Source organism: Eriocheir sinensis, chromosome 50, assembly GCF_024679095.1.
Source record: "Eriocheir sinensis breed Jianghai 21 chromosome 50, ASM2467909v1, whole genome shotgun sequence".
In the NCBI taxonomy this organism is placed as follows: domain Eukaryota; kingdom Metazoa; phylum Arthropoda; class Malacostraca; order Decapoda; family Varunidae; genus Eriocheir; species Eriocheir sinensis.
The window spans coordinates 3,404,175-3,430,796 of NC_066558.1; the positions used below are offsets into that span (position 1 = coordinate 3,404,175).

Consider the following 26,622-nt stretch of genomic DNA (forward strand, 5'->3'; position numbering starts at 1 on the left):
ATCCTATTTTGCCCTACTTCCAATTTATCCATTTCCAACTCACTCCATGTAATCACCTCCATCCCATACATCACACTCGGCACTGCTACACTTTTCCACACCTCTCTCAGCACATCATACTTACATGCTCTCATTCTTGCCGCACTTCCCAGACGGCCCACCCATTGATTCACTAGGCCAATCTTCTCATTCTCTGTCCTTTCACATCCGCTCGGACTCATCCACACACCCAGGTACTTGCCTATGCATCTGTTTGCCCTAGCTCTGTGTCTCCTAGCCTCCAGGTCTTATTTCTCTCATCTTCTGCCCAATTCACAACCATTATCTGACTTTTCTCACTACTATATTTTACTCCAAAATCTCTCCCATACTCATTCACCACATCTAATAGTTCCTGCAGTTCCTCCGCTGACTCACTCATGACTACCACGTCATCTGCATTCAGAAGCACACTTCCCCTGTCTTCTCCCACTTTTACTCCTGCATTCTTTATCCTCATCCTGGCTGCCAACTCCTCAGTATACAGACTGAAGAGAGTTGGAGACAGGATGCAGGACTGCCTAACACCTCTTTCACTCCTCACCCACTCTGTCTCTAATGCTCCTAACCTGTACCTGCCTCTCGTATCCACATACATGCTCCTAATGATTCGCACTATCTTATCACTCAAACCTACTTTCTCCAGTACCTTGCACATCACCTCCCTGTTTACTCTATCATACGCTTTCTCAATATCAAGAAACCCAAGATACAACGGACTTCCATTCCTCCTTTTCCTCTCTATCATCTCATTAACCAGATACATATTGTCCTCTGCCCTCCTGTCTGTGCGAAAACCATTCTGCTCCTCACCCAGCACTCTCTCTCTTTCAATCCACTTACACAGCCTTTCATTCAACACAGCACAGAAAATCTTTCCCACCGTATTCGCCAGGCAGGGCTATCGGCCTATAATTCTTCAGCTCTTTCTTACTCTTATGTCCTCCCTTGTGTATCAGTCACTCTGCATTCGTTCCATTCCCGAGGCACTCTCTCATTCTCCCATACACAGTTGAACAGCTCAGTCATCCTGTCTATCACCACCTCACCTCCATTCTTATACAATTCATACGGGATCTCATCCAGCCCTGCAATTCTTCTGCTTCTTCAAACATACCTCGACTTCCTCTCTGCTAATTCTCTCATTCAGCTCATCCGCATCCTTCCTCTCAAGCGTTACACATCCCTCTCTCACCTCAAAAACTTCACCCAACCCTCCAATCTCTTCCCAGAAACCTTTTATGCACTCTTTCATTCTATCTGTGTCCCTGATATCCTCACCATATATTTTCAGGCAAACACTCAAACACACACTTGATCTGGATGTCACAGGCGACTTGGGATTGCTCGGTGTCGGTCGGGAGTTTCGCCTTTGTAACGGCACTCCCTGATGTCTGTTATTGTCCTCTTTTTCTTTCGTTCTTTTTTCTTCTTTCTCCTTTTTTCTCTTTTCTTTTTTTCTTTCTCCTCTTTTTTTGCTATCACTTGCAACAATAAACTATCAATCAATCACTATCAATCAATCAATCTCATATAACCTTCTTTCTCTTCCTTTTTTTCCTCTCCTCAATTTCTTTCTTTTCCTTCTTTCTTTTCTTTATTTAGGTTTCCGTCTCCTTCCTCCTCTTCCTTTATTTTTTTCCTTCTAGATTTCATTCATATTAGAGATCAGTGGTGTGTTCAAGTAATTTTAAGCTTTAAGGGAAAGAAAAAGATCAAGTACTTGGTCAATATTCCTCATTACACAACTGCGTGAAAACTACATTCGATGTCCTGAATATATCACCAAAGATGTCGCCTTTAATGGCATATCCTACTGAAACATTATTTGAAGCCATACTCCACATTCCTAGACGTATCACTGCATATGTTCCTCCCTCCTTTGCTGTGTACTTTTGCAACAATAAACCTGAGGACAAAGTTCACTCTGGCGGGCTATTAATATCTGGGTCGCTAAGATCTGCGGCGCTTGCCCGGCCGTACCATCATCTCTGCCGCAAACGCTCCAAAAGACATGATCATACCTGAAACAGAACGTGTGAGATGGCGAGGCTGTCTGCATAACACACACACACACACACACACACACACACACACACAATACAATCCTCCTGACTGGTCCTCCCACATACTTGAGCCGGACAAAATACTTACCAGCAGCGTAGAGCGACAGGACGCCGTAAAAGTCCGCCAGTTCGAGTGGGCGCTGCTCAGCGTTAGCCAGCGACGAACTCACAGGTTTGGTGCACTCGGAGGCATTGCTCACGCCGTTAAAAAACAGCTTACCCAGAATGCCCGACTCTCGCAGGCCGACGATGCTGTGGCCAGGAAAATGTAATGTGAAGTTATCCCAAGGTGGGGCTCGTAAGACACACGTACGGGAGAGGCTACGCTGCATCCCGCTTGGTGGTGGGCACGAGGAAGGCCAAGAAGGGTAGCGAGGGTCAGTGCTCCGTTCCGCCGGGCATCGGTCCATATCACTTTTCTTTAACATTGGATTTCATACAAGGTAAGAGTGTTATGTGTCTGGTAGTAATTCCAATGTAGTTATATTATTAATCAAGAATATGATGTTTTATTAAATGTACTTGGATTAATCACGAGATATTTTTCCAATGGTTATATACTCGTTGTTTCCAGTAAGAGAGGGATACAGCATAGCCTCAATACACCTCTCAGTGATATTGTTTCATCACTTGTATTTGCAATAATCACGGACAACCTTTCAAAGGGTTATTGTTATTTCTAGTAACATAGAGATACAGTAAAGCCTACAACCTCCAGAACAGAACACTATACCCTCGTCACGCAGCGCTGCCCTCCTTTTTACTTAACTCATTCACCAGTGTCTTCCTTAAAGGGCTATTACACTGGGCAAACTTTCCGGGGATCTTCAGTCAAACCACGATTTTTGCTAGCGTGGTTCTCATTTGTTTCTTGTTATTGCTGCTGCTGATGAAGATGATGAGTAATACCGTCGTCCTTCAAGAAAATCTACCGTAGCTTTGGAAGATCGTGGACACGTCAGAAAACCACGGAAATATGAGAACCACGCCAGCGGAAATCGTGGTTTGACTGAAGATCCACGGAAAGTTTGCCCAGTGTAATAGCCCCTTTAGTGGGAGTGCTTCCTCGATTCTTACTTAATTTGTTCTAGCAATTTTCTGTCCATAGAGCTGACGTCCTAATTCAGATCTGTGGACGTGTGGCAACATACTACCACTAAGTCTCGTCAGCAATTATTCAGTCATTCATTACTCGGGTTGGCTATTTCTTCAACTGATATCAAGTGGGAGCTGATCATAAATTCCTGAATCACACATATTGTACATACTGACCATAAAAAAATGTATAGATAAAAAAATAATAATAAAGTCTTCTACACTTGTTGGTGAGCAGACGTAACAACACCTGGACGACCACGCCACGTCCAGGATCTAAAATAACACAAGTACGTACACGCGGTCGAACTTTGCCTTATGCGGTGAGCCCTTGGGGAAGGCCAGGGTGAGGGCCGTGGGTCCCAGGAAGCCGCGGGACAGGATGTACAAATTGCACTTGCCATTCTGAGGAAAAGAAAAGGAAAGTTATATTCTTTTCCTTGACAGGCCAATTAACTCATTAAATGTAAGGCGAAACGCTTAACTTGTACTTACTACCGAATAATCTTGGTGAAGGCCAAAAATAATTCCCTGGTAAAAGGAAATGCCGGCAGCCCTTCCGCTCATCAGGTGTGCGAAGGCCAGTCCTCTTTGTTCCACAGGCATGACCACGAGTTGGTCACGGAGGCGGCCAAGATTAGAGTTAATGTCTGAGTCCTGACAGGAGGAAAGCTTTCCTAGATTACATGGAACAACAAATAGAATCAGAATTTTTTATATTACAAAAAACCTTTGATCTTAATTGATTCAGAGCAGCGTCTAGCTGGCTTTTCTATTTGTTTCTGTTTTGTGGCCTTGAACTGCCATCCTGCTGTAAAAAAAAAAGAGTATTACGAAAAAAGACATTAGGGGACTGCCCCGATACTGTGCCTGAACACATTCTGGGAGGCCTCGTGTTTTCCTCAAGCGCTCACTTCTATCTGACGATGAATCAGCGAATCCTGAAACACAAGGGTGCGAATGGACGTGTCGCCGAGCTGCTCCAGGCTGTCGAATGGCAGGTTAATCTTCGGGAGGATGAGCATGGCCTTCAGGTTGGAGCAGTACACGGAGCCCAGCGTGAAGACGGCCAGCAGCCACAGGCCCAGCACCACCCGCGCCCTGTCGCTAGACGGCTCCCAAGGAACACCTGAAAACACCGAGGCTCTTAACGCCATTTTAGAACCACAAACAAACCTCCATCAGATCATCTCGGTGCCAAAGAGTAACCGAACACCCGCCCTGCTGAAACTTACTGCCGTGCTAGAGATCAAAGCCCAAACAATAAAGATGGATAACGCAGCCTTTGTCCCCGACACTTATAAGAGGCACCGCCACCCTGAGTGACGTGAGTCCCTCGCAGCGGCGGGACATGTCGAGGACCACGGCGTTGCTTGGGCGCGGCCTCTGCTGCACGCGTCGCATCAAGTCATACGTTAGTCTTCCGCGTACACAGTTTGCAGCAGCGGACTTTTCCCGGGGTCTCTTTCATGCCATTCACGTTTGGCTTTCAACATTTCTATTTCTCTACGTAATGGCAGGAGCAGAGCCTCGCCGGACGCGTCCTACCCTCGCCGGCATGCCGCGGCGGCGCGCTCTGAACACCGGCGGCCGACTCGCGCTATGAAGCTTCATCGTTACTTGCTGGTTGTAGTAATGGATTTGTTTCCTCCAGACAACGTCTCTTAGCGAGCGTGCTCACACTCATGCGACGCACACACTAAGCTGTGTGCGTCGCATCGCCAACGAATAGTCAACAGTAGTTAGAAGGAAAAAAAATAGCGCATGTAAATAAAGCCGCCTAATGCATACTAGTTAGAAGGTACAGGCAGTTTATCACCGCAGGCTTCCAGCAAGTGTAGGTCTTGTAAAGCTTGTGCCGTGGTGCTCGCCAAGGAGGCCATATGATAAAGTCTCCATATCATATAGTCTCCCTGGCACTCACTGTGGGCCAGCATGGTTGACCAGGTCCACAGCGATGCCCGCCGAGCCGCGGCCAGCCAACCCGCGGCCTCGGCCTCGGCGGCGTCTGAACCGTCGGCCGCAGCGTCCCGGGGAACATCGGCAGCCAGTGGTGCGTCGCGGGTGGAACTGTCAATAGAAATCAGTTACGATAAGGACCGGCAACAGTGTCCTCATGCCTACTGTTTCACTGGACTAGCTGATAGCTTTTTTTCTCTTCGCCTGCATGGCTTCCTGTTAAAGTTTTATATTTTCCAGCTAGTGGCTGGATCAAACACCAGCCCGGCGTTACCTTGGTGGGGCGGGGCGGCCGGAGCACCGCAGGACGATCACGCCCGCCGCGAACACGAAGAGGCCGGTGAACAGCACCAGCAGCCACACCTGGCGGAGGAAGGTGTCACTCAGCCGTGCCTGGAGGCAACCACCACCCCCGTGTGTTCCCTCGTTATCTCAGTGTGCATGGCCCGTGTCGGCGCCACTCACCCCGGCAGTGTAGGGCTTGACGAAGCCTGCCACGTCGGGCTCGACGCCTGGCCGGACATACACGGCGGTCATCTCGTCCAGGATGATGTACGTGCTGGGGTCCAGGGCAGCCATCCTCTCAGGCGACAGCGTGATGAACGAGGCGAGAAAGTCAAATTCCTGAAATGATTGTTTAGTTATTGATTTTTTGTCCTTTCAGCAAGTCCTCGCGTCACCCCCATGCGTACATCTTCCCCCAAAGGCTGTTTTGGAGTAGGGAACAAGAACAAAGAGAACAGAGGAAACGGAACAAGACCATACTTACGTTTCTCTGCACCAGGCCGAGGGTGCCCGTCCAGGACCCGTTGGGCTGGGACTGGCCGTAAGGCAGCGGCGCTCTGGTGTACTTGAAGCTGCCAAGAAAAAAAAAAATATAAAAGGTTGAACGGGAAGTGAATGAATGTAAAAATAATATATGAACACACACACACACACACACACACACATACACACACACCATCGTCCAATGTGGTCAGCTATTATTTCCAGGATCATCAACAAGGGGCCGCTGTATGTGTAGTTCCCAGGCTTCCCACTGATGGTAACTGCGTTGGCAAACTGTGGAAGAGAGAAGGCTAGTTAGAGGTCAGGGTGGCGGGGACAGCTCTTCCTTTTCCTCTTAATCCTCTTCTAGACCTCTTCCTCTTAATCCTCTTCTAAACCTCTTCCTCTTAATCCTCTTCTAAACGTCTTAATCCTCTTCCTCTTCCTCGTTACCAAATGTGCGTGAGTGTCTGCCCCGAACTGTCTGAGAATATGAGACTTGCACACCCACATTTAAATATTATTATTAGAGATTGTGGGTCTTTCCATGGACAGTTTTATGAGCCTGGTGATAGTTTGACACAAGATCTAAAGAAATAACCTAAATAACCTGACTAATCATTTTTAAGGCTTTAGGAAATAGTCGTGCAATGCCAGATTAGTTAAGAATGGAATGCACACAGAATCACAAAAGTAGGTACCTCGTGATTCGAAAGCCTCTCAATTCGAACACATTTATCACACAAATTTTGTCCTCCAATTCGAATGTGCGTCTAAATTCGAACACAAACAAACGGCTCCAGACGAAGGCACCAGTGTAGCCAGGTCGGTGAATGTATTGTAAGTAGTTAACCACTAGACGGCGGATTTCCTACAGTCAGACCTCACTAAGCTACAGGAGCGGAACAAAAAGTGGCTGTTACAATTCAATGAAGAAAAATGTAAAGTTGGGAGGGGATATCCAGCACACCAATACCACATGGGAAACACTCCACTATCCACCACAGAGGCACCAGTGAAGGCCAAATCCGTGCCAATCGCAGCGGACGGGTTAAGTGTGTCACCTTCCGTCCGTTAGATTTCCGCATGATTGTGAGAGCCGAAAAAAATAGGATACGGGGCTTCTTTTCTTCCATGGCCGGGCCCCCACGCCAACAATTTACTTACATATTCTATCACACCGGACAGACACTCTTGGGAGCCGTTCGCCTGCATTGTGTTCGTCCAGTGCTCGATCCACGCCACCAGTGAGGAATGGTTGCCTCGTCGATGATAACTTATAGCGAGTGCTCTTCGTGGAGTTCGTCGCGCGCAGAGGTGTTGGTAAGCCTTAACCCCAAACCGACAGCTACTGCTGCCACCATTATGCCCCGACACGCTGATTGGTGTTTGTTTGCCGCGAGATTTATGCTCTGCACTCGTAGCGTGGGGACTCCTGCCGGCCCGTATGCGCTGAATCTCCTCTTGGTTTTTCAGAATTCGACAATAATAATGAAGATAATAATAATGATAATAATAATAATAATAATAATAATAATAATAATAATAATAATAATCATAATAATAATAATAATAGTATCAATGATATAAAGAGATAAATATGATAACAAACTTGTCCAATAGAAGACAATGAAAACATTCTATTGTATAACTCACATTCGTCCAAAGCGTACAAGTGACTTAATCAGCAGTTATGTGAAGTCGATGACATCAATTGCATTTTATAAACGCTGTCTTATGTTTGGATGAAAATGCTGTTAAATGATACCACACACCTACCACACCACTGAATGCTGCCAGCCCAGTGCCAACCGTGCCACATCGCTGTCCCAGAATTCGATAATAATAATGATGATGATGATGATGATAATAATAATAATAATAATAATAATAATAATAATAATAATAATAATAATAATAATAATAATAGCAATGATACTTTTTTTTATTCTGTCCAATTACTGTATTTTTATTCATTTTTTAACTTTTTTCCTCTCTCTCTCTCTCTCTCTCTCTCTCTCTCTCTCTCTCTCTCTCTCTCTCTCTCTCTCTCTCTCTCTCTCTCTCTCTCGCTCGCTCGCTCTTAAAATGTCATGTCATAATCAAAACAATGTCGGATATATACTATTCCATCTTGTATATCACGCGTTGTGCAAATAAAAATCTATTTCATACATTCCGGTGCTATCTGATGGCCTAAATCATGCATACCTCCATTACCCAATACATGCGAGTCAATATCCGCTATTAACATCGGCTATCCGTTATATATCCGTAATTGGGCCGATACTCCAATGTTTGCTTTGTACATTTCTCTTAACAGTAGTATCACTTATCGTACTGAAGTGTAATTGGTACAAGTCCCAGAGAAACACAGGTAATTTACGATAATTGAAAGAATGGCTCAAGCTTAATGGAAAATTGGTGTGATAAGACAAGCTCGCTTCTCACTCCACCTATTTCAAAAGGTCAAGGAGGGGGTCAGTCGGGTTCTAAATTTTCTAATGAGTGTTTCTTCAGGTTCATGGTACAGAAGAAGACTCACACTACCACCAGGGTCATAAAACTACCCCTGGAAATGCCCACAACTCCTACGAAAGCCTTGTCAAATAGGTGTTTCTTCAGGTTCATGGTACAGAGGAAGGGTCACACTACCACCAGGGTCATAAAACTACTCCTGGAAATGCCCACAACTCCTAGGAAAGCCTTGTCAAATAGGTGTTTCTTCAGGTTCATGGTACAGAGGAAGGGTCAAACTACCACCAGGGTTATAAACTACTCCTGGAAATGCCCACAACTCCTAGGAAAGCCTTGTCAAATAGGTGTTTCTTCAGGTTCATGGTACAGAGGAAGGGTCAAACTACCACCAGGGTTATAAACTACTCCTGGAAATGCCCACAACTCCTACGAAAGCCTTGTCAAATATGTGTTCTTGGGTGACGATGTGTTGCAATACGACTCTTTAGTCCCGACGATGCCAGATTGTCGTACTCAGCCGCTTATATTTCCCGACTTCCTACCCCAAAACTGTCTTCTGGGAGGACGGGGAGAAGAGAGAAGAGGCAATAATACTGGGCCTGGCGAGAGAAAGGAGTATTATTATTATTACTATTATTATTTATTTGGAAACAACCGGAAGTATGACCTGCCTTTGCCCCTAGAGTGAGTTCATATGTTCAGTCCCTTATGTCTACTCCCTTGAGGCCCCGACTAAATCAAGGCCTTTATTTTTTTAGCGCTTGTCCTATTATATGTTTTTAGTTTCCTGGTGCTACTTCAACATGTATTCTTAGTTGTATAATCATGGCATGCTTCTCCCTTCTTCTTTCTTGTTTACTTGCAATAATAAACTATCAATCAATCGACCTTAAATATGGAAGGACCACCATTTAGCCGACCTTTCAAGAGTCATCCCTAAATATCGCAAAGCAACCGTTTTCTTCGCCTCCTCGGAGCACCAAATAGACGTAAGCCGCGGCGCCTCCGTCACCCTGCAGCCAAGCCTTGTTCCATGGTGCTGGGGCGGCCATCATGACTGCCTGCATACGATAGCTATCCAAATTAATGTCTTAGTAATTATACGTATAGAAAAATGTATTTTATAATGTTTTCAAGCTGTTCTCTTACGATACAATTACAATACACGAAGTAATCCAAACGCCCTTTTGCCGGGAGCCGAGTTGCAGTAGAGAAAACGGTGAAGTGCCCCTCCCCGCCCAGGGACTGACATGGATGACTGTCTCAAAACGCCAGCATGAGGTATTATATAACTGGTTCTATTTTCTGCCTCATAGTAGGAAAATGTAGTTACTGACTGTTGCAAAAATAATGATAAAACAAAGGAAGAGGTCGGTGCCTGCCGCCCGCAGCCCTGGTGCCGTCTGCTTCAATAACGTCGCTGTTTTCGAGGTACAATTATGCCTGTTAGGATTGTGGCAGTATCTCGCTTATTTCTTGAAGTTCAAAAGTATCTGCGAGCGACAAATTTGGTGCATTTGACGTAAAGGCAAAAAATAAAGCAAAGAACATCTGTACACTAAAGCGGCGCATGGCCTCGTTGGCCCTTTGGCCCGTGGTGGGGAAGGCACTGTATGATAAGAACCTACAACCCTTGGACACAGGAAATGTGTGATATCCAGCTTATCACAGTTTACCCTCCCTAGGCTTCCCCAGGTATCTATTTCTGGACCAGCTCGCAAGGGAGGATAAACAGCTGAGTGAGCTTGGCGCTGCCTGACTGGGCAAACAAAACTGAGGGGACCTCACATCCCCCAAGCCATCAGCATGAGATACTAAATTCCACCTCTGGTCCAGAATAAGGGACACTGTCAAACTAACAATGCTGTAAATTCACAAGAACACTGTTTTATAAGTATATCGTCATAGAAAAAAGTATGAAGTAAATAACAGCCACCATTGGTTTAAGAAAAGAACATAAGTGATAGAGGACCTCCTGAAAAAATACACTCCGCACATTGAAACATGAACTGCAGAAAGACCACTCAGCAGTTGTCACGACACTGGACACACCTGTAAACAAAAGCCAAACAAAGACACCAAGATTAAGAAGACAACTTAAGGATATTATCAAGACGGACTGCCGCCTACTTTTTGCTCTACTACTTTCTTTATTGTCTCTCTAAGTCTAAGGTCTAAACTATCCTCTTCTTTACTTTTCTCTTATTCGGCGTCTCTGGTACTTGGGAGCTGCAGAATAGGCCGCTTGGAGGGTCCGCACTCCTCTTTTGATACTTGCTTCGTCTCCGATAATAATAATAAAAAAATGATGGTGAAAGGGATACGATGAAGGAGAGAAAGAAAAAGAAGCCGAAGAGGAAAATTCGAGGATGATGATGATGAAGAAGAAAAAGAAGAAAATAAAAGATGACGAAGAAGAAGGAGAAAAAGAAAAGAAGAATAATAATAATGAGATGAAGAAGAAAAAGAAGAAAAGGAAGAAAAATTAGGAGAAAAAGAAGGCTAAGGAGAATGTGCCATGTTGGTAAGACTGCCTGAACCTCAATCCTGACTTCCTTCTATTTTTTTCTCTTCCCCCCCGCCCCCCCCCTCTCTCTCTCTCTCTCTCTCTCTCTCTCTCTCTCTCTCTCTCTCTCTCTCTCTCTCTCTCTCTCTCTCTCTCTCTCTCTCTCTCTCTCTCTCTCTCACTGCCGGCTATGAAAATGAAAACCAAACACAGCCTTCCCTCGCTTGGGTATTGAACCGAGGCCGCGTTCGAGTGAGCCAGGAGCAAGTTCCTTTTGAGAGTGGCTGCCCCTGTCCATTCGAGCTTGCTGGTAGCTGAGCAAAGGGCATTCGACCCTATATACAAGATCAAACACCCTCCTTCTCCTCCTCCTTTGCCTCCCTCAACGCTATAGAGTTCGAATCTCTCTATACGTTTACATACACCTCCCGTTAGTTCGCCAATGTGGAAAGCTTTCAGTTCTATTAACCATGTAGTGTATCTTTCGTGTGTGTGTGTGTGTGTGTGTGTGTGTGTGTGTGTGGAACTACTATAGCGTTCACCTCACGGCTGTTGATAAAATTCTTCGGGTATCGATTCCTTCTTTCATTTACTAAGACCTCCCGGCCCGGCCCCAGCGTCATTTCGGAAGAATGTCGGGAAATAATAATAAAAAAGACAAGAATACCCGATAGAATCTCCGATATCTGATCTTTCCATCTCTCCATTTAGCTTCGGGTTTTCAGTTTAATAAGTGTTTCGATTATCTAGTGTAGTCAATCTTGAGGCATTTTCTAGGTGGGAACTTCTTTTCAGGTAAGTGAGGCAAGTTTAGAAGCGCCTTTGTCTAGTTGAAACCCTTTTGTGCGTACATGAGTTGATTTTAAGCCTATTTATGCGTTTGAATGTCGTTTTAAGAGAGAGAGAGAGAGAGAGAGAGAGAGAGAGAGAGAGAGAGAGAGAGAGAGAGAGAGAGAGAGAGAGAGAGAGAGAGAGAGAGAGAGAGAGAGAGAGAGAGAGAGAGAGGTGAATAATCTAAGAAATAACAACACCGCGACTATGAACCTTTGTGTGCTCGACAACAAAAAAGATAAAGGGAGGGAGGGAGAGAGAGAAGGGGAGAGAGAGAGAGAGAGAGGGAGGGAGAGAGGAAGAAAGGGAGAGAGAACCAACTCTTCCACGCCGTCTTTATATCACTAATTGTACGTCTGAATGGAGGGGCAATTAAATGAGGAAGGAGGAGAAATCTGATGAAAACAAATAAAAACACCACGAATGAGGAGACGAAGAAGAAGGACACGAAGAAGGAGGAGGAGGAGGAGGAGGAGGGACAAAACGGAGGAGGAGGAGGGACAAGAAGGAAAAATTAATAAGTTGCAATACTAAAGAACCAGAGGACATTGAAAGGAGAGACGGGAAGGGGTGAGGGGGGCGGGAGGGGAGGACGAGGGGAACGGACGAGCGGAAAGGAGGCAAATGATATCCAAATAAAGCTTACAATGTGGGCCGTGTTTGTTGAGCCACCCGGGAGGACCGCTGCCTACGGGGTCCCAAAACAAGGCAGAAAACACACCAACAAAAGACAGTCAACAGCCGCGTGCATTCGAGTGTGGCTGAAGAAACAAAACACGCCCCGAGGAAAGGTATTAAATGGCGCGATAAATTTGAGGATGAAGGGTGAACGGTGATAAAGAGTGTAATTGGGAAAAGGGTGGTAATTAGACACTTTTTTTTTTTTTACAGCTAAAGAAACAGCTCAAGGGCAACACAAAAAAAAGGTGTAATAAAAATAAGCTCGCTAATCGTCGTTCCTACAGAGACAAAAGTTATGAGCGGGCAAAAGAGAGGTCAATTTCTTGTATTCTTGGTCTTAATTTTTATTTGATGTGTGACTAAAGAAATTTGAGCGTGAAAGGTATATGGTGACGCAAGAGGTGATAAGGAAAACGGTGGTAATTAGACACTGTATTCTTGGTCTTAAAAATTTTTGAAGGGTGACTAAAGAAATTTGAACATGAAAGGTATGTGATGACGCAAGAGGTGATAAGGAAAACGGTGGTAATCAGACACTGTATTCTTGGTCCTAGTTTTGAGGTGTGACTAAAGGAATTTGAGGGAGAAAGGTATATCGTGATTTAAGAGATGATAAGCGAAAGGATGAGATAATTTATGATAAGAAAGCACATGGAATTTCAGGGATACGATGAAAAACATCCTCACGAAAATCGAAATCCAAAATATCTTCTTCAAAACCAATACTCAAGGGAATTCGATGCCACATATAAAGTTTCTGATCCTTTTTCTTCTCTGGTTTCAGCTAAATACACTAACAAACAGACGAAACCAAAGAAAAAAGTGTTAACCCCAATGAAAAACACGAACAAAAGAATTCAATACAACAAAAAAAAGCTTTGATCCTATATTTTTTCGATGTAATGTGATCGTACAGGCGGCCGTTTATCAAAGTCCCCCCCCCAAAAAAGCGATTCCCATTTGGAGAGGATGTTGCTACTCTCATAACGACATCCTAAAACACCCACAGACGAGGACAAAGCCAGGATACGATAAGAGGGAGTCCGAATCATATGTCGAGGCGCTTGATCGTAGAAGCTACATCGTGAATTTACCTTCCAGCTCTGACTCTGCAAGACCTCAATACCCAGGGCGTCGGGAGGTGGAAGGCTTGAGATCTATCCTGTGCCTGTGGGGAGCTGAATGAAGAAACAAAGCATGAAATGAATAGACCTGAAAATGAATAATGAAAAAAACAATAAAACAAGGAACGAAGAAGCGCGAAAAACAGAAAAAAAATAAAATAAAATAAAATACACAAAACACTAAAAATAGATAAACGACTAAAAACAGAACCAGGAGGAAAATAATCAATGAAAGAATAAGGAAAAGAAAAAGGAAAACGGGGATGATAACAAAGAAAAAAAAAAGGCGCATAAACCAATTTCTGACGCGACATGAACAAAACGTTGACATTAATTTTCTCTCCTTCTCAATATTCACGTCGCCCGAGAGGATATTCGTTCCCGGGGTTTTGGTAACATTTTTCAGCCCAGACACCTTCTCTCTCTCTCTCTCTCTCTCTCTCTCTCTCTCTCTCTCTCTCTCTCTCTCTCTCTCTCTCTCTCTCTCTCTCTCTCTCTCTCTCTCTCTGTTTCCTCTCCTTTTCATCCTAGTCTGTCTTTATTCCTCTTTACCAGTCTCTCCCTCCTTTCCTCTTCCTTCCATTCCTCTCTTTCCTCTTTTCAGCTTGTCCCATCTCTCCCTCTTTATCTCCTATTCCTTCTCCCCTTCCTCTCTCTCTTCCTCTTGCTCACTTCCATCCTCCTCTCTCTCTCTGTCTCGTTCACTGTCTTTCTATATTTATTTTCCCTAAGAAGTACAGGTTGAGCGGCAAAAGGGAATATTCTGTTCATTATCGAGGAGGTTGTGTTGGGGAAGTAAATTAATATATTGTTTTTGTGTATTATTTTCGTGTTGGTTTAATGTCGTAGGTTGGTATAACTATGATTGTGGTAGTAGTAGTAGTAGTAGTAGTAGTAGTAGAAGTAGTAGTAGTAGTAGTAGTAGTAGGATAACAATATAATGATGATGATGATGATGAGAGAGAGAGAGAGAAAATATCAGCTTCAGCTCTTGATAAACTCTACACACTTTCATTTTATCTCTCTCTCTCTCTCTCTCTCTCTCTCTCTCTCTCTCTCTCTCTCTCTCTCTCCGTATATTTCCTTTTATTTCTTTTTCCTTTTCCTCTTTTTAATCTCAATTTTTGTTCCTCTTGTAAATCCCTTTTGACTTTTCTGTCTCTCTTGCTATCTCAATTTTACTCTCTCTCTCTCTCTCTCTCTCTCTCTCTCTCTCTCTCTCTCTCTCTCTCTCTCTCTCTCTCTCTCTCTCTCTCTCTCTCTCTCTCTCTCTCTCTCTCGTCCTCAAAAAGGTATACAAGATTTCTTCTGCATCAAAAATCGCGTTGACGGCTGGGAAGGAGGGAGGAAGGGAGGGGAAGGAGGAGGGAAGGGAGAGGTGGAGATGGGGAGGGAGGGAGAGAAGGTAGGAAGGAAAAGGGAAGATGGGAGGGTGAATGAAGGAAGAAATAGATAGATAGAGAGATAAATAGACAGAGGAAGAAGGGAGAGAAACCGAGAAGAGGGATGGAATGGATGGAATGAGGAGGAAAGAGGGAGAAAGGAGAGATGGAGAGGGAGTGGGAGAGAGAGAAATGGATGAAGGAGGGAAAAAGAAAAGAAAAACAACAAGTAGAATGAAGAATGGGGAGAGGAGAAGAGGAAGAGGAGGGATGGAGGAAGAGAAGAGAGAGGGATGGAGGAAGGAGGGATAGAAAAAGAAAGAATGTAGGTAAGGAGGAGAGGAGGAGATGGAGGAGGAGGAGGAAGAAGAGGGAGACATTTAGGAGAGGAAAGAAAGCACATGGAAGGAGGCGAAGAGGCAGAGGAGGTAAGAGAAGGGAGGGAGGGAGGGAGGGAGGGAGAGGGAGGGAGGGAGGGAGGGAGGAAGGTAAGGTCCCATCGCAAAATGACATCCTCTGACATCCTTTTACATTCGAAGGTCGAGTTTCGTATTAAAATGGAAATACGTGACGTCAGCTCCAGACTTTGTCCTCCACACACACACACACACACACACACACACACACACACACACACACACACACACTCTCCTGTTTCCCCTGTCAGTATACAAAATATTCTTCCATTTAATGTTCTTGTTTTCATATTCTTCGTTTTTTCGTAATTCTTTGTTCATTTTTCTGTAAGAGTACGGAAGATTGCCATTATATCAAGAGGAAATACCAGTGCTTCGTAATCGCGAGCATGGAAACTTAGTACAATCATGTTTAGTTTGAAAAGCAATGTCTTGAATTAACAAGTACGGGGGAGCTAATATTTCCCTGGCTGCGGCGGGTCGGGGCTCTATCGCGACTTGCTGTTCACGCTGTTGCATCATAACCGCTTCCTGGATTTATGTTCACAATTTCTCTCCGCAAATGCAAAGAGTATTGTGTTCATGCCCCCCGCCGCGGCCCTTTCTTCCTCTTCTGATTTCATTTCCACCTTTCCTCATCTTTTCCTGGTCCTTCTCCTCCTCCAGCTCTCTTTTCCTGGTCCTTCTCCTCCTCCAGCTCTCTTTTCCTGGTCCTTCTCCTCCTACAGCTCTCTTTTCCTGGTCCTTCTCCTCCTACAGCTCTCTTTTCCTGGTCCTTCTCCTCCTACAGCTATCTTTTCCCTTCCTCCTTTTCCTCCAGCTTTTTTTTTCCTTCTCCTCCTCCTCCTCCAGCTCTCTTTTCCTGGTCCTTCTCCTCCTCCAGCTCTCTTTTCCTGGTCCTTCTCCTCCTCCAGCTCTCTTTTCCTGGTCCTTCTCCTCCCCCAGCTCTCTTTTCCTGGTCCTTCTCCTCCCCCAGCTCTCTTTTCCTGGTCCTTCTCCTCCACCAGCTCACTATTCCTGGTACTTCTACTCCCCAGCTCTCTTTCCTGGTCCTTCTCCTCCCCAGCTCTCTTTCCTGGTCCTTCTCCTCCTCCAGCTCTCTTTCCTGGTCCTTCTCCTCCTCCAGCTCTCTTTTGCTGGTCCTTCTCCTCCTACAGCAATCTTTTCCTGGTCCTTCTCCTCCTCCAGCTCTCTTTTCCTGGTCCTTCTCCTCCTCCAGCTCTCTTTTCCTGGTCCTTCTCCTCCCACAGCTCTTTTCCTGGTCCTTCTCCTCCTCCAGCTCTCTTTCCTGGTCCTTCTCCTCCTCCAGCTCTCTTTTCCTGGTCCTTCTCCTCCTACAGCTCTCTTTTCCTGGTCCTTCTCCTCCTCCAGCTCTCTTTTCCTGGTCCTTCTCCTCCTCCAGCTCTCTTTTCCTGGTCCTTCTCCTCCTCCAGCTCTCTTTTCCTGGTCCTTCTCCTCCTCCAGCTCTCTTTTCCTGGTCCTTCTCCTCCTCCAGCTCTCTTTTCCTGGTCCTTCTCCTCCCCCAGCTCTCTTTTCCTGGTCCTTCTCCTCCTCCAGCTCTCTTTTCCTGGTCCTTCTCCTCCTCCAGCTCTCTTTTCCTGGTCCTTCTCCTCCTCCAGCTCTCTTTTCCTGGTCCTTCTCCTCCCCAGCTCTTTTCCTGGTCCTTCTCCTCCTCCAGCTCTCTTTTCCTGGTCCTTCTCCTCCTCCAGCTCTCTTTTCCTGGTCCTTCTCCTCCTCCAGCTCTCTTTTCCTGGTCCTTCTCCTCCGACACCTCTCTTTTCCTGGTCCTTCTCCTCCTCCAGCTCTCTTTTCCTGGTCCTTCTCCTCCTCCAGCTCTCTTTTCCTGGTCCTTCTCCTCCCACAGCTCTCTTTTCCTGGTCCTTCTCCTCCTACAGCTCTCTTTTCCTGGTCCTTCTCCTCCTACAGCTCTCTTTTCCTGGTCCTTCTCCTCCTACAGCTCTCTTTTCCTGGTCCTTCTCCTCCCACAGCTCTCTTTTCCTGGTCCTTCTCCTCCCACAGCTCTCTTTTCCTGGTCCTTCTCCTCCTTCAGTTCTCTTTTTCCTCCTCCTCCTCCTCCTTCAGCTCTCTTTTCCCTCCTCCTCCTCCTCCTCCTTTTTCTTTTCTTTTATCTTTTCCTCCGTTTCCCTCAATTCCTTCTCACTCTCCTCCCATTATGGTTTCTTGTACCCATTGTCCTCCTCCTTTTCCTCTTTCCCTCCTTCTTCCCGTCTCACCATTCCTCTTCTCTTATTTCTCCGCCTATTCGTTTTTCTTCTAGTCGTTATGTTCGTCAGTCATCGTCATAGGACTTCCACTTTCTCCTCATCTTCGCCGCGTCTGTCTTGTTCTCATCTTCGTCTTCATCTTCATCGTCTTCAAAATCTACAATTCATCGCCTTTCACTTTCAGAAAATACTTAAGTCACCCCTATCGAGAGAGAGAGAGAGAGAGAGAGAGAGAGAGAGAGAGAGAGAGAGAGAGAGAGAGAGAGAGAGAGAGAGAGAGAGAGAGAGAGAGAGAGAGAGAGAGATGGAAAGACAGAAAGAAAGAAAGAAAGGAAGAAAAAGAAAGAATGGAAGGAAGGAAAGAAAGAATAAAGAAAAAAAAAGAGAAAGAAAAATGAATAAACAGAGAGAGAGAGAGAGAGAGAGAGAGAGAGAGAGAGAGAGAGAGAGAGAGAGAGAGAGAGAGAGAGAGAGAGAGAGAGAGAGAGATATGAGAGCCGAGAGAGAAAAGAATACCCATACACAGCATACAGAAGCATCCTCTATCTCCCCTCACTCCTCTTCCTATACCTTCCCTTTCTCCTCCGCCTCCTCGTCCAGCCTCCTTCGGGACTCCTGGGGCTGTGAGAGGCTGCCCATGGGACCCCGAGCTACCAAAACCCGCCCATCTTTTCCCCTTCAGGTTCGCGTGGAGCATTTTTCTACCTGGAAGCCATCACTTGAAGAGCACCCGCGGTAACCATGCCTTCATTCATCCCGCCTCAGATTGAACAGTTCCCGTGAGACGCCGCGCTAATCGGAGACTCCTTGTTCCCGTGTTTTCCCTTTGATTCAGACATGTTTCCCGGGGTTTGTTCCTCAATGATCCACCCGATTCACAGCCTCCCGCCACTAGTCTGACCTCAAGAAAGGGTGCTCCGTAAAGGCTGAATCACGCTTGTTTCCATATGGGGGCACCGGTCTTAAGGGATGGTGCGATAGACTGTTCTCTGCCCCCATGACGCAAGGTGAGTTGATATTTACCTGCCATCTTGAGCCAATGGAGAGAGGTAGACGCAGGGCAGGAAGGGAAGGGAAGGCTGAGGAGGTGGTGAAGGGGAACAGTGAAGCTTAGAGAGGGGAGCAGAAGGGAAGGGTAAAGGGGATGACTGAGAGGAAAAGGAGGGAGTGAAGGGCATGGTATGGAGAAGTATTAAGGAAGGGGAGGGTAACGCTTAGAGAAGGGAAGGATAAACAGGTGGTGAAGGGGAAGAGGAGAGCTGAAGGGAAATGAAGGATAATTGGGAGGTAAAGGAAAAGGGAAAAAAGAAGGGAGGCTGAAGGGAAGGATAACGAGAGAGAAAGCTTAGGGGAGAATAGGGTAAAGGAAAAGGGAGGAAAAAGGGGATGATTAACAGAAGGATGAAGGGAATTAAGGAAAGGTAAACTGAAGGAATGGATAATAGGGAATGGAAGGAATGGATAATAGGGAAGGAATGGATGATAGGGAATGGAAGGAATGGATAAAAGGGAATGGAAGGAATGGATGATAGGGAAGGAATGGATAATAGGGAATGGAAGGAATGGATAACAGGGAAGGAATGGATAATAGGGAATGGAAGGAATGGATAAAAGGGAATGGAAGGAATGGATAAAAGGGAATGGAAGGAATGGATAATAGGGAATGGAAGGAATGGATAATAGGGAAGGAATGGATAATAGGGAATGGAAGGAATGGATAACAGGGAAGGAATGGATAATAGGGAATGGAAGGAATGGATAAAAGGGAATGGAAGGAATGGATAAAAGGGAATGGAAGGAATGGATAATAGGGAATGGAAGGAATGGATAATAGGGAAGGAATGGATAATAGAAGACAAGAGGGGAAGGGGAGGCAGGGTTAGGATAAGCTTATATATTCCATTGCCCATCACCCCCCATCCCCCCATCACTATCAACACCATCTTTATCATACTCCCCTCTTCCTCCTTCCTTCGTTCTTGTTATCGCCGTTTTCCTATTTTCTCTCCTTTATCGCTCAGCTCCTCATCTCCTCCTCACGTCTCTCTCCCTCCCTCTCCTCCCTTTCTCCTTTTCTTCCTCCCAGCATCCCTCCGTATTGAAGGTATAAAGCCTTTCCTCCCTATATTTACCTCCAACTCCCGGGAGAGAGAGAGAGAGAGAGAGAGAGAGAGAGAGAGAGAGAGAGAGAGAGAGAGAGAGAGAGAGAGAGAGAGAGAGAGAGAGAGAGAGAGAGAGAGAGAGAGAGAGAGAGAGAGAGAGAGAGAGAGAGATTATTTCCTTATAATAATAATAATAATAATAATAATAATAATAATAATATTTTACGTGTTCGCCTATAGCGCCGGTAGGCTTTCTTCAGGGGACTGATGGCCGGCTTAAGCCCGTCATGGCGCAGGCAAATGGCAAATGGAGTGAGTCTATGTAGCTTTACGTGGTAGGTGGGTGTGGTAGGTGGGTGTGGGAGGGCCAGGGTTCCTAAATCAATACTACATTCAAATTTCAGTGGTTAGGGTGAAGGGAGATTGGGCGTGAGATGACGAGGTGATGCAGAAGTGACGGCTGTCCTACTGATGGGAACACCTTGATGGGATGACTTGATGGGCTAAAGTTCCTGGAGAGAATAAAACGGATTAAGTGATATGATGGGACGAGTTGATGGGCTTAACATGATGGGATGTGTTGATGGGGTAAAGTTCCTGGAGAGAGAATAAAACGGATTAAGTGATATGATGGGACAAGTTGATGGGCTTAAATTGATGGGATGTGCTAAAAAAGTTCTCCTGGAGAATAAAACGGATTAAGTGATATGATGGGACAAGTTGATGGGCTTAAATTGATGGGGCAAACTGATGGGATGAATTGAATGAACCGACAGGAATATAATGAATAAGAGGGATGAGAAGTGATGGGACGAAGTGATGAGATTAAGTTGATGGGACAAAATGATGGGATAAAGTGATAAGGGGAATTGATTGGAACACAGTTATCAATAGGCTCCCATCTACTTTTCCTTCCTTCAACTTTTTCTCCTTCAACTTTCCTCCTGCTTCGTATCCTTTCCCTCCCTTCCTCCCTCCCTCATTCCCTATCCTCAGTCATTCCATCTCTCCTGCCCTTCTTTCTTCAGTCCTTTCTTCCTTCAATCTTCCCTCCTTCCATCCCTTACTCCTGTTCTCTTCAGCCATTCCATCCCTCCTTCCTTCCTTCCTTCCATCCCTCCTGCCCTCCTTCGTTCCTTCCTTCCTTCCCTTCTTCCTTCCATCCCTCCTGCCCTCCCTTCCTCCCTCGTTCCTTCCTTCCCTCACTTCTTCCCTCCATCCCTCCTGTCCTCCCTCCCCTCCCTCCCTCGATCCTTTCTTCCCTCCATCCCCCCTCCCCCCCCGGTGCCACGTGAAGGACCAGCGTGTCAGGAGGCAAATTATACAACCCGAGGGCGAGGCGGGAACACGAGGCACCGAATCAATGTTACCCAGACTGGAGTGGCTCGGGAGTGCCTTGGGAGTGCCGGGCGAGAGGGAAGAGATCTGGGAGTGCCCGGGGGAGGTGGGGGAGGAGTAGGGAGAGCAAGGGCATGTCAGGGAGAGGATCGAAATGTAGCAAGGCCAGGAAGGATTGTCAGGGAGATTTAGGGAGAGGAGATCATGGAGTAGGAGTGAAAAGAGGGAGAATATAACCAGGGAGGAATATGCAGGGAGAGCAAGGACGTTTCAGGGAGAGAATCGAACACTAGAAAGGCTAAGAAGAAGTGCAAGGGAGATTCAGGGAGAGGAGGTCATGAAGTAGGAGTGGGTAGAGGGAGAATAGGATCAGGGAGGATATGCAGGGAGAGTAGGGAGAGGAAGGATGTATCAGGGAGAAAGACCGAGATCTGGAAGAAACTAGAGAGAGGAGGAGGAAAAGGGAGAGATAAGAGGGAGGAAGGGAGTGACAGGGAGTGAAGGGAGAAGGGAGTAAAAGAGAGAGAGAGAGAGAGAGAGAGAGAGAGAGAGAGAGAGAGAGAGAGAGAGCATGTCAACTTCTCTCCTACAAGTGTCTTCTCTGCCGTCTGCTTCATGAGGCCTCGTGAAGCACTAAGAGTCAAGGGTTCGAGGCCCTGAAGCAGTTTCGAAGCGTGTGAGTCAAGGGTTCGGAGTGTCGCAAAGAGGAGGCTGGCATGTAAGGGCTTCGCGGAGGATCAGCGCTCGGAATATACTGAAGAAGAAGGCATATTGAAGGACAGGAGGAGGAGGACGAGGACGAGGATGACGATGAGGAGGAGGAGGAGGAAGAAGAAGAAGAAGAAGAAATAGAAAAAGAAGAGAAGGAGGAAGAGAGAGAAGAAAAAGAAGATGAAAAAGACAAAATAAAAACAAAAATGAAAAAAAGGAGAAAAAAAGAAGAAGCAAGGATTTAATAACAATAACTCATTAACTCAAAAAAAAAAGTCTCATATATAATCTTCACGTATCGTCTCAGCATCCTAAATTGTCGCATCCAAGCATTTCCATAATCATCTTTTTTTCCTTCGTTCCGCCAAATCTCTCCGTTCAATGTGTTCCCTTCTTTCTTTCCTCCCTCTCCTCCCCAACTATTTCCCTTAAGTTTTTATCTCCTCTCTCTACCTTCCCTCCCTCCATTCCTCCTTCTCTCCCTCTCTCATTCCCACTCCACTCTTTTCTCCTCATACCCTTCCATTCATACTCCCCCTCCTCCTCCTCCTCCTCCTCTTCCTCTTCAATTCTCTTTCCTCCCCCCTTTCCTCCTCTTCCTGGCCGGGGTTGGAGAGAAGACTGATACCTCTGGGTTCACCTGTTCATATAATTAGGTAGATCCTTCCCCATTTTTCTGTAAGCTATTCAGAGCTGGACGGAATTCTTCTTTTGAGACGAGGAGGAGGAGGAGGAGGAGGAGGAGGAAACATGGATATATGGAAGATTAGGCAACAGAAAATCTATCACCGAGACTACCTGTATTAGTGATTCAATCTACTCTTCAGGTAATTCAGTAACCCGCAGAAGAGATGAAAACGCTTGCTCTAAGGAGGTGTGGGATGGTTTGCTTCACCCACGTCACATTGAAGTAACGATCAACGCGATATTTAAAGGAGCTAATCGTTTTTCCTCTTAATTACCTCTGAAGGAAGTTTGTTACAGTGGCGGATAAGTCGGCTCAAGAAAAAAAAACTCCTGAAGAAAAGTAAGGAGAAGGAAGAGGAGGAGGAGGAGGAGGAGGAGAGAAACGTGGGTCACTACAGAGCGGCTCACCTGTACATACCTGATACGAGTCAATGGGAGTGCGTGCAGGTGTGTGGGGGGAATATTTAATACTATTTCAGGCGGGAGGACAAAATACATGAGAGGCGTGTACTCGGTTCCTCCACTGTCGCCCAATTAAAACTCTCTCTCCCTCCCTCTCCCCTCTCTCTCTCTCCCTCTCTCTCTCTCAGCCGCCCTCCACTTGCTAGCATCTATTCAACGTCTCCCGAGTCGCCCTGGGCATTATTCCTCTTATTCAATGCCCGCTGTAAGGTCCAATGCTGGGTGCCTTTACTGTGCCCTCGTCGCCCTTGGAGTCGCCACGTCGTAAGGGCGGTGTTGGGTCGGGCCGGCGCGAGTCTGTTCCGTCAACACCGCCGCCTGAATGACTGGATATACAAACTGCTTTTGATTGAGTTAGAACCATCTCTTGAATGGAAGAAAGCTTGTGAAATATGTACCGTGTTTATCCTGTCATTTTGCCATTGAGGGAAAATATGAGCGGACGAAAGAGTATGACAAATTATCGCTCGCTTGCTCCTCCTCCTCCTCCTCCTCCTCCTCCTCCTTTTACCTTCCTTTCTCTCCTCCCTTTCACTCATATCTTTCCCCTTCCATTCCTACTTCTCTTTCTCCTCCTTACTTTTTCTCCCTCCTCCTCCTCCTCCTCCTCCTCCTCCTTTTTTTTTTACCTTCCTCTCTCTCCTCCCTCTCATATCGTCTTTCCCCTCCCATCCTTACTTCTCTTTTCTCCTCCTTCCATCGCTTACTTTTCCTCTTTCTCCAGCTTACTTTTCTGCCTCCACCTCCTTCTCCTTCACCTAACGTCTCCCTTCTTCTATTTCCTCCCCTTTCTTCTTTTTATTTTCTTCCCTGTTCTTCTTTTCTTCATTCACTTTCCTTAACATACCTTACCTTACCTTACCATACCTTAACTTACCTTACCTTACCTTACCTTACCATACCTTACCTTACCTATCATACCTTACCATACCTTACCTTACCATACCTTACCTTACCTTACCATACCTTACCTTTCCATACCTTACCTTACCTTAACTTACCTTACCTTACCTTACCTTACCATACCTTACCTTACCTATCATACCTTACCATACCTTACCTTACCATACCTTACCTTACCTTACCTTACCATACCTTAACTTACCTTACCTTACCTTACCATACCTTACCTTTCCATACCTTACCTTACCTTACCATACCTTACCTTACCTTACCTAATATTGCTTACCTCCCTACCTCCTTTAACCCACCAATCAATCTCATGTCAATTCCTGCCTTCTTCCTCCCTTCCTTGCCTCCTCCCACCTCTCTTCTCTCTTCCTCCTCCTCCGTGTCTCACTTTCTTCTATCCCTCCTCCTCCTCCTCTTCCTCCTCCTCCTCGTTCTCGTCTCTTCCGTCGTCAGAGGCAACGTTTCCTCAATTAGCTCAGGTTTGATGGAGAGGGGGGAGTGAGAGGGGGGGGAGGGGGCAGGGAGAGGGGTGTTAAAGGAGGGGGCAGGGAGAGGGGTGTTAAAGGAGGGGGGTGAGGGAGGGATTTTGTCTCTCACCACGGGAGAGGAGTGAGGGAAGGGAGTGAGGGAGGGGAGAGCGGGAGAGGAATGGGAAGGGAGAAGGTAAGAAGAGGTGAGGGAGAGAAAGAGAGGAAAGGAAGAGGAGGACAAAGGAACGAAGATGATAAGGGAGAGAAAATGAAGGGAAGGGAAAGAGAGGGTCAGGAAGGAGAAGAAAGGGAGTCTAAAGGAAGAGGAGAATAAAGGGAAGGAAATGGGAGAGGGAAAGATGATAAAGGAGGAGGAATGAAAGAGGGGAAGAGGAAAAGAGAAAAGGAGGGAGGAGATGAAGAGGGAGAAAATAAAGAGGGTAAGAAGGAAGAGGAGAAGAAAAGGAAAGAAATGGGAGAGGGAAAGAAGATGATAAAAAAGGAGGAGGAATGAAAGAAGGGTGCAGGAAAAGAGAAAAGGAGGGAGGAGATGAAGAGGAAAGGAGAAGAAAGAAGAGGGGAACAAGGAAGAGGAGAAGAAAGGGAAAGGAGATGATAGAGGAGAAGGAATGAAAGAAGGGGAAGAGGAAAAGAGAAAAGGAGGGAGGAGATGAAGAGGGAGAGAGTGAGGGGAGAGGAGAGAGGAAAGGGGAGGGAAGGAAGGAGGAAAATGATCCCCTATCCACCCCTCCCTCCCTCCCACCTGACAAACTGTGTAACCTTTCCTCTCCTCCTCCTCCTCCTCCTCCTCCTCCTCCTCTACCCCCCCCAACCCCCTTCTTGGTTTGCTTTGACTCAGTGACAAACTTGAACGCTATCTTGTGAAACGCAACCACCACCACCACCACCACCTCCAGCACTCCCCCTCTAATTATTTATAAGGAATCAAACGAGAAACAAACAAGAACGAAAAATATTTTGCACTTGGGGGACACGGCGTGACGAATATTCATACGAAGTCCAAAGAATCATAAATTACCTTCCTTTCAGACCGTCTCATTAGTATACGACGACACAGACGCTTCAGAACAGGTAAAGGGAGGAGGAGGAGGAGGAGGAGGAGGAGGAGGGGCTTATAACACGTGGTAGGAGGAGGAGGAAGGGAGGAAAGGATGAAAGGAGGAAGGGAATAAGGGAGGAAGGGAGGAAAGGAGGAAAGCAAAGAAGGGGACATGGCGCACTCTCTCTCTCTCTCTCTCTCTCTCTCTCTCTCTCTCTCTCTCTCTCTCTCTCTCTCTCTCTCTCTCAAATGAAAAAAAATGGTAAAGGAAAACTGATATAAGAAAGAACGGAGGAGGAAAACAAGTAGAAGGAGAGGAGGAGGAGGAAGAGGAGGGGGAAGAGGAGATAAAAAGATCCTCCCTGTGACTCGAAAATATAGCAAGAATCACCTCAAAGAAAAGTGAAAGCATAATTTTCACTCCAAAGCATAAAGGAAGAGTGCGGGAGAAATAACTTAGGAAATGCTAAAAGGGTGTTGAAGGAGGATACACTAAAGGAAGGAAAGGAGGAGGAGGAGGAGGAGGAGGAGGAGGAGCAGGAGTAGGAGAAGGAGGTGGAGGAGGAGAAGGAGGAGGAGGAGGAGGATGTGGAGGAGTAGGAGGAGGAGGAGGAGGAGGAGGAGGATGTGGAGGAGGAGGAGGACGAGGAGGAGGAGGACGAGAAGGAGGAGGAGAAGGAGGGTGAGGAGGAAGAAAGGTGGAGAAGGAGAAGGAGGAGGAGGAGGATGTGGAGGAGGAGGAGGACGAGGAGGAGCAGGAGCAGGAGTAGGAGGAGAAGGAGGAGGAGGATGTGGAGGAGGAGGAGGAAGAGGAGAAGGAGGTGGAGGAGGAGGAAGAAAACTGAAAACATGAAAGAGGAGGCAACAGAAACCTCGTTGGCTCATAGCGAGGCTGCCTGCTCTAATGATCTAATCTACTCGTCATACATTTCAGTGACCTGCAGAAGAACTTAAAGCACTTATTTTGCATACACAAGAGAACGTTCAATCAATTCCTCTCGCAGCGACATATCCGTTAATGCGATACTTTAAGGAGTTGATCGTCTGCACCTTATTTTTTCAGGAAGGTTGTTGCAGTGTTGGATGACTCGGTTCAAGGTCAAACAAAGGCCCAGCCGATGCCCTCACTGCCTCGGCTCGCTTGAAGGTATTGATCTTTGTTGTGAGGTTAGCTTGGATAAAAGATAAATGAGGTTAGTTTGGATAAAAAAAATTAATTCAAGTGATCGACATTGTTGAGTATGTTCAGGTCCTTAAAGAAAGAGGAGAAGAAGAAGAAGAAAAAGAAGAGGAAGGAAGAGAAGAAGGAT

General features: G+C 46.1%; 1 protein-coding gene across 1 annotated transcript in view; it reads right to left on the reverse strand.

The window, feature by feature from the left end:
• Positions 1 to 1,556: 1,556 nt before the first annotated feature.
• The window catches only part of LOC126982274 (glutamate receptor ionotropic, delta-1-like), a 49,451-nt gene continuing 24,385 nt past the window's right edge, over positions 1,557 to 26,622 (reverse strand). Inside the window, exons 2-11 of the mRNA XM_050834265.1 lie at positions 6,121 to 6,221; positions 5,929 to 6,016; positions 5,625 to 5,783; positions 5,434 to 5,522; positions 5,125 to 5,270; positions 4,115 to 4,329; positions 3,696 to 3,857; positions 3,499 to 3,605; positions 2,194 to 2,357; positions 1,557 to 2,063 (exon numbers count right to left, since the gene is read on the reverse strand). Of these exons, the coding sequence (XP_050690222.1) occupies positions 1,993 to 2,063; positions 2,194 to 2,357; positions 3,499 to 3,605; positions 3,696 to 3,857; positions 4,115 to 4,329; positions 5,125 to 5,270; positions 5,434 to 5,522; positions 5,625 to 5,783; positions 5,929 to 6,016; positions 6,121 to 6,158 (1,239 nt within the window). The 5' untranslated portion in view covers positions 6,159 to 6,221 and the 3' untranslated portion in view covers positions 1,557 to 1,992. The remainder of the gene's footprint in view (positions 2,064 to 2,193; positions 2,358 to 3,498; positions 3,606 to 3,695; positions 3,858 to 4,114; positions 4,330 to 5,124; positions 5,271 to 5,433; positions 5,523 to 5,624; positions 5,784 to 5,928; positions 6,017 to 6,120; positions 6,222 to 26,622) is intronic.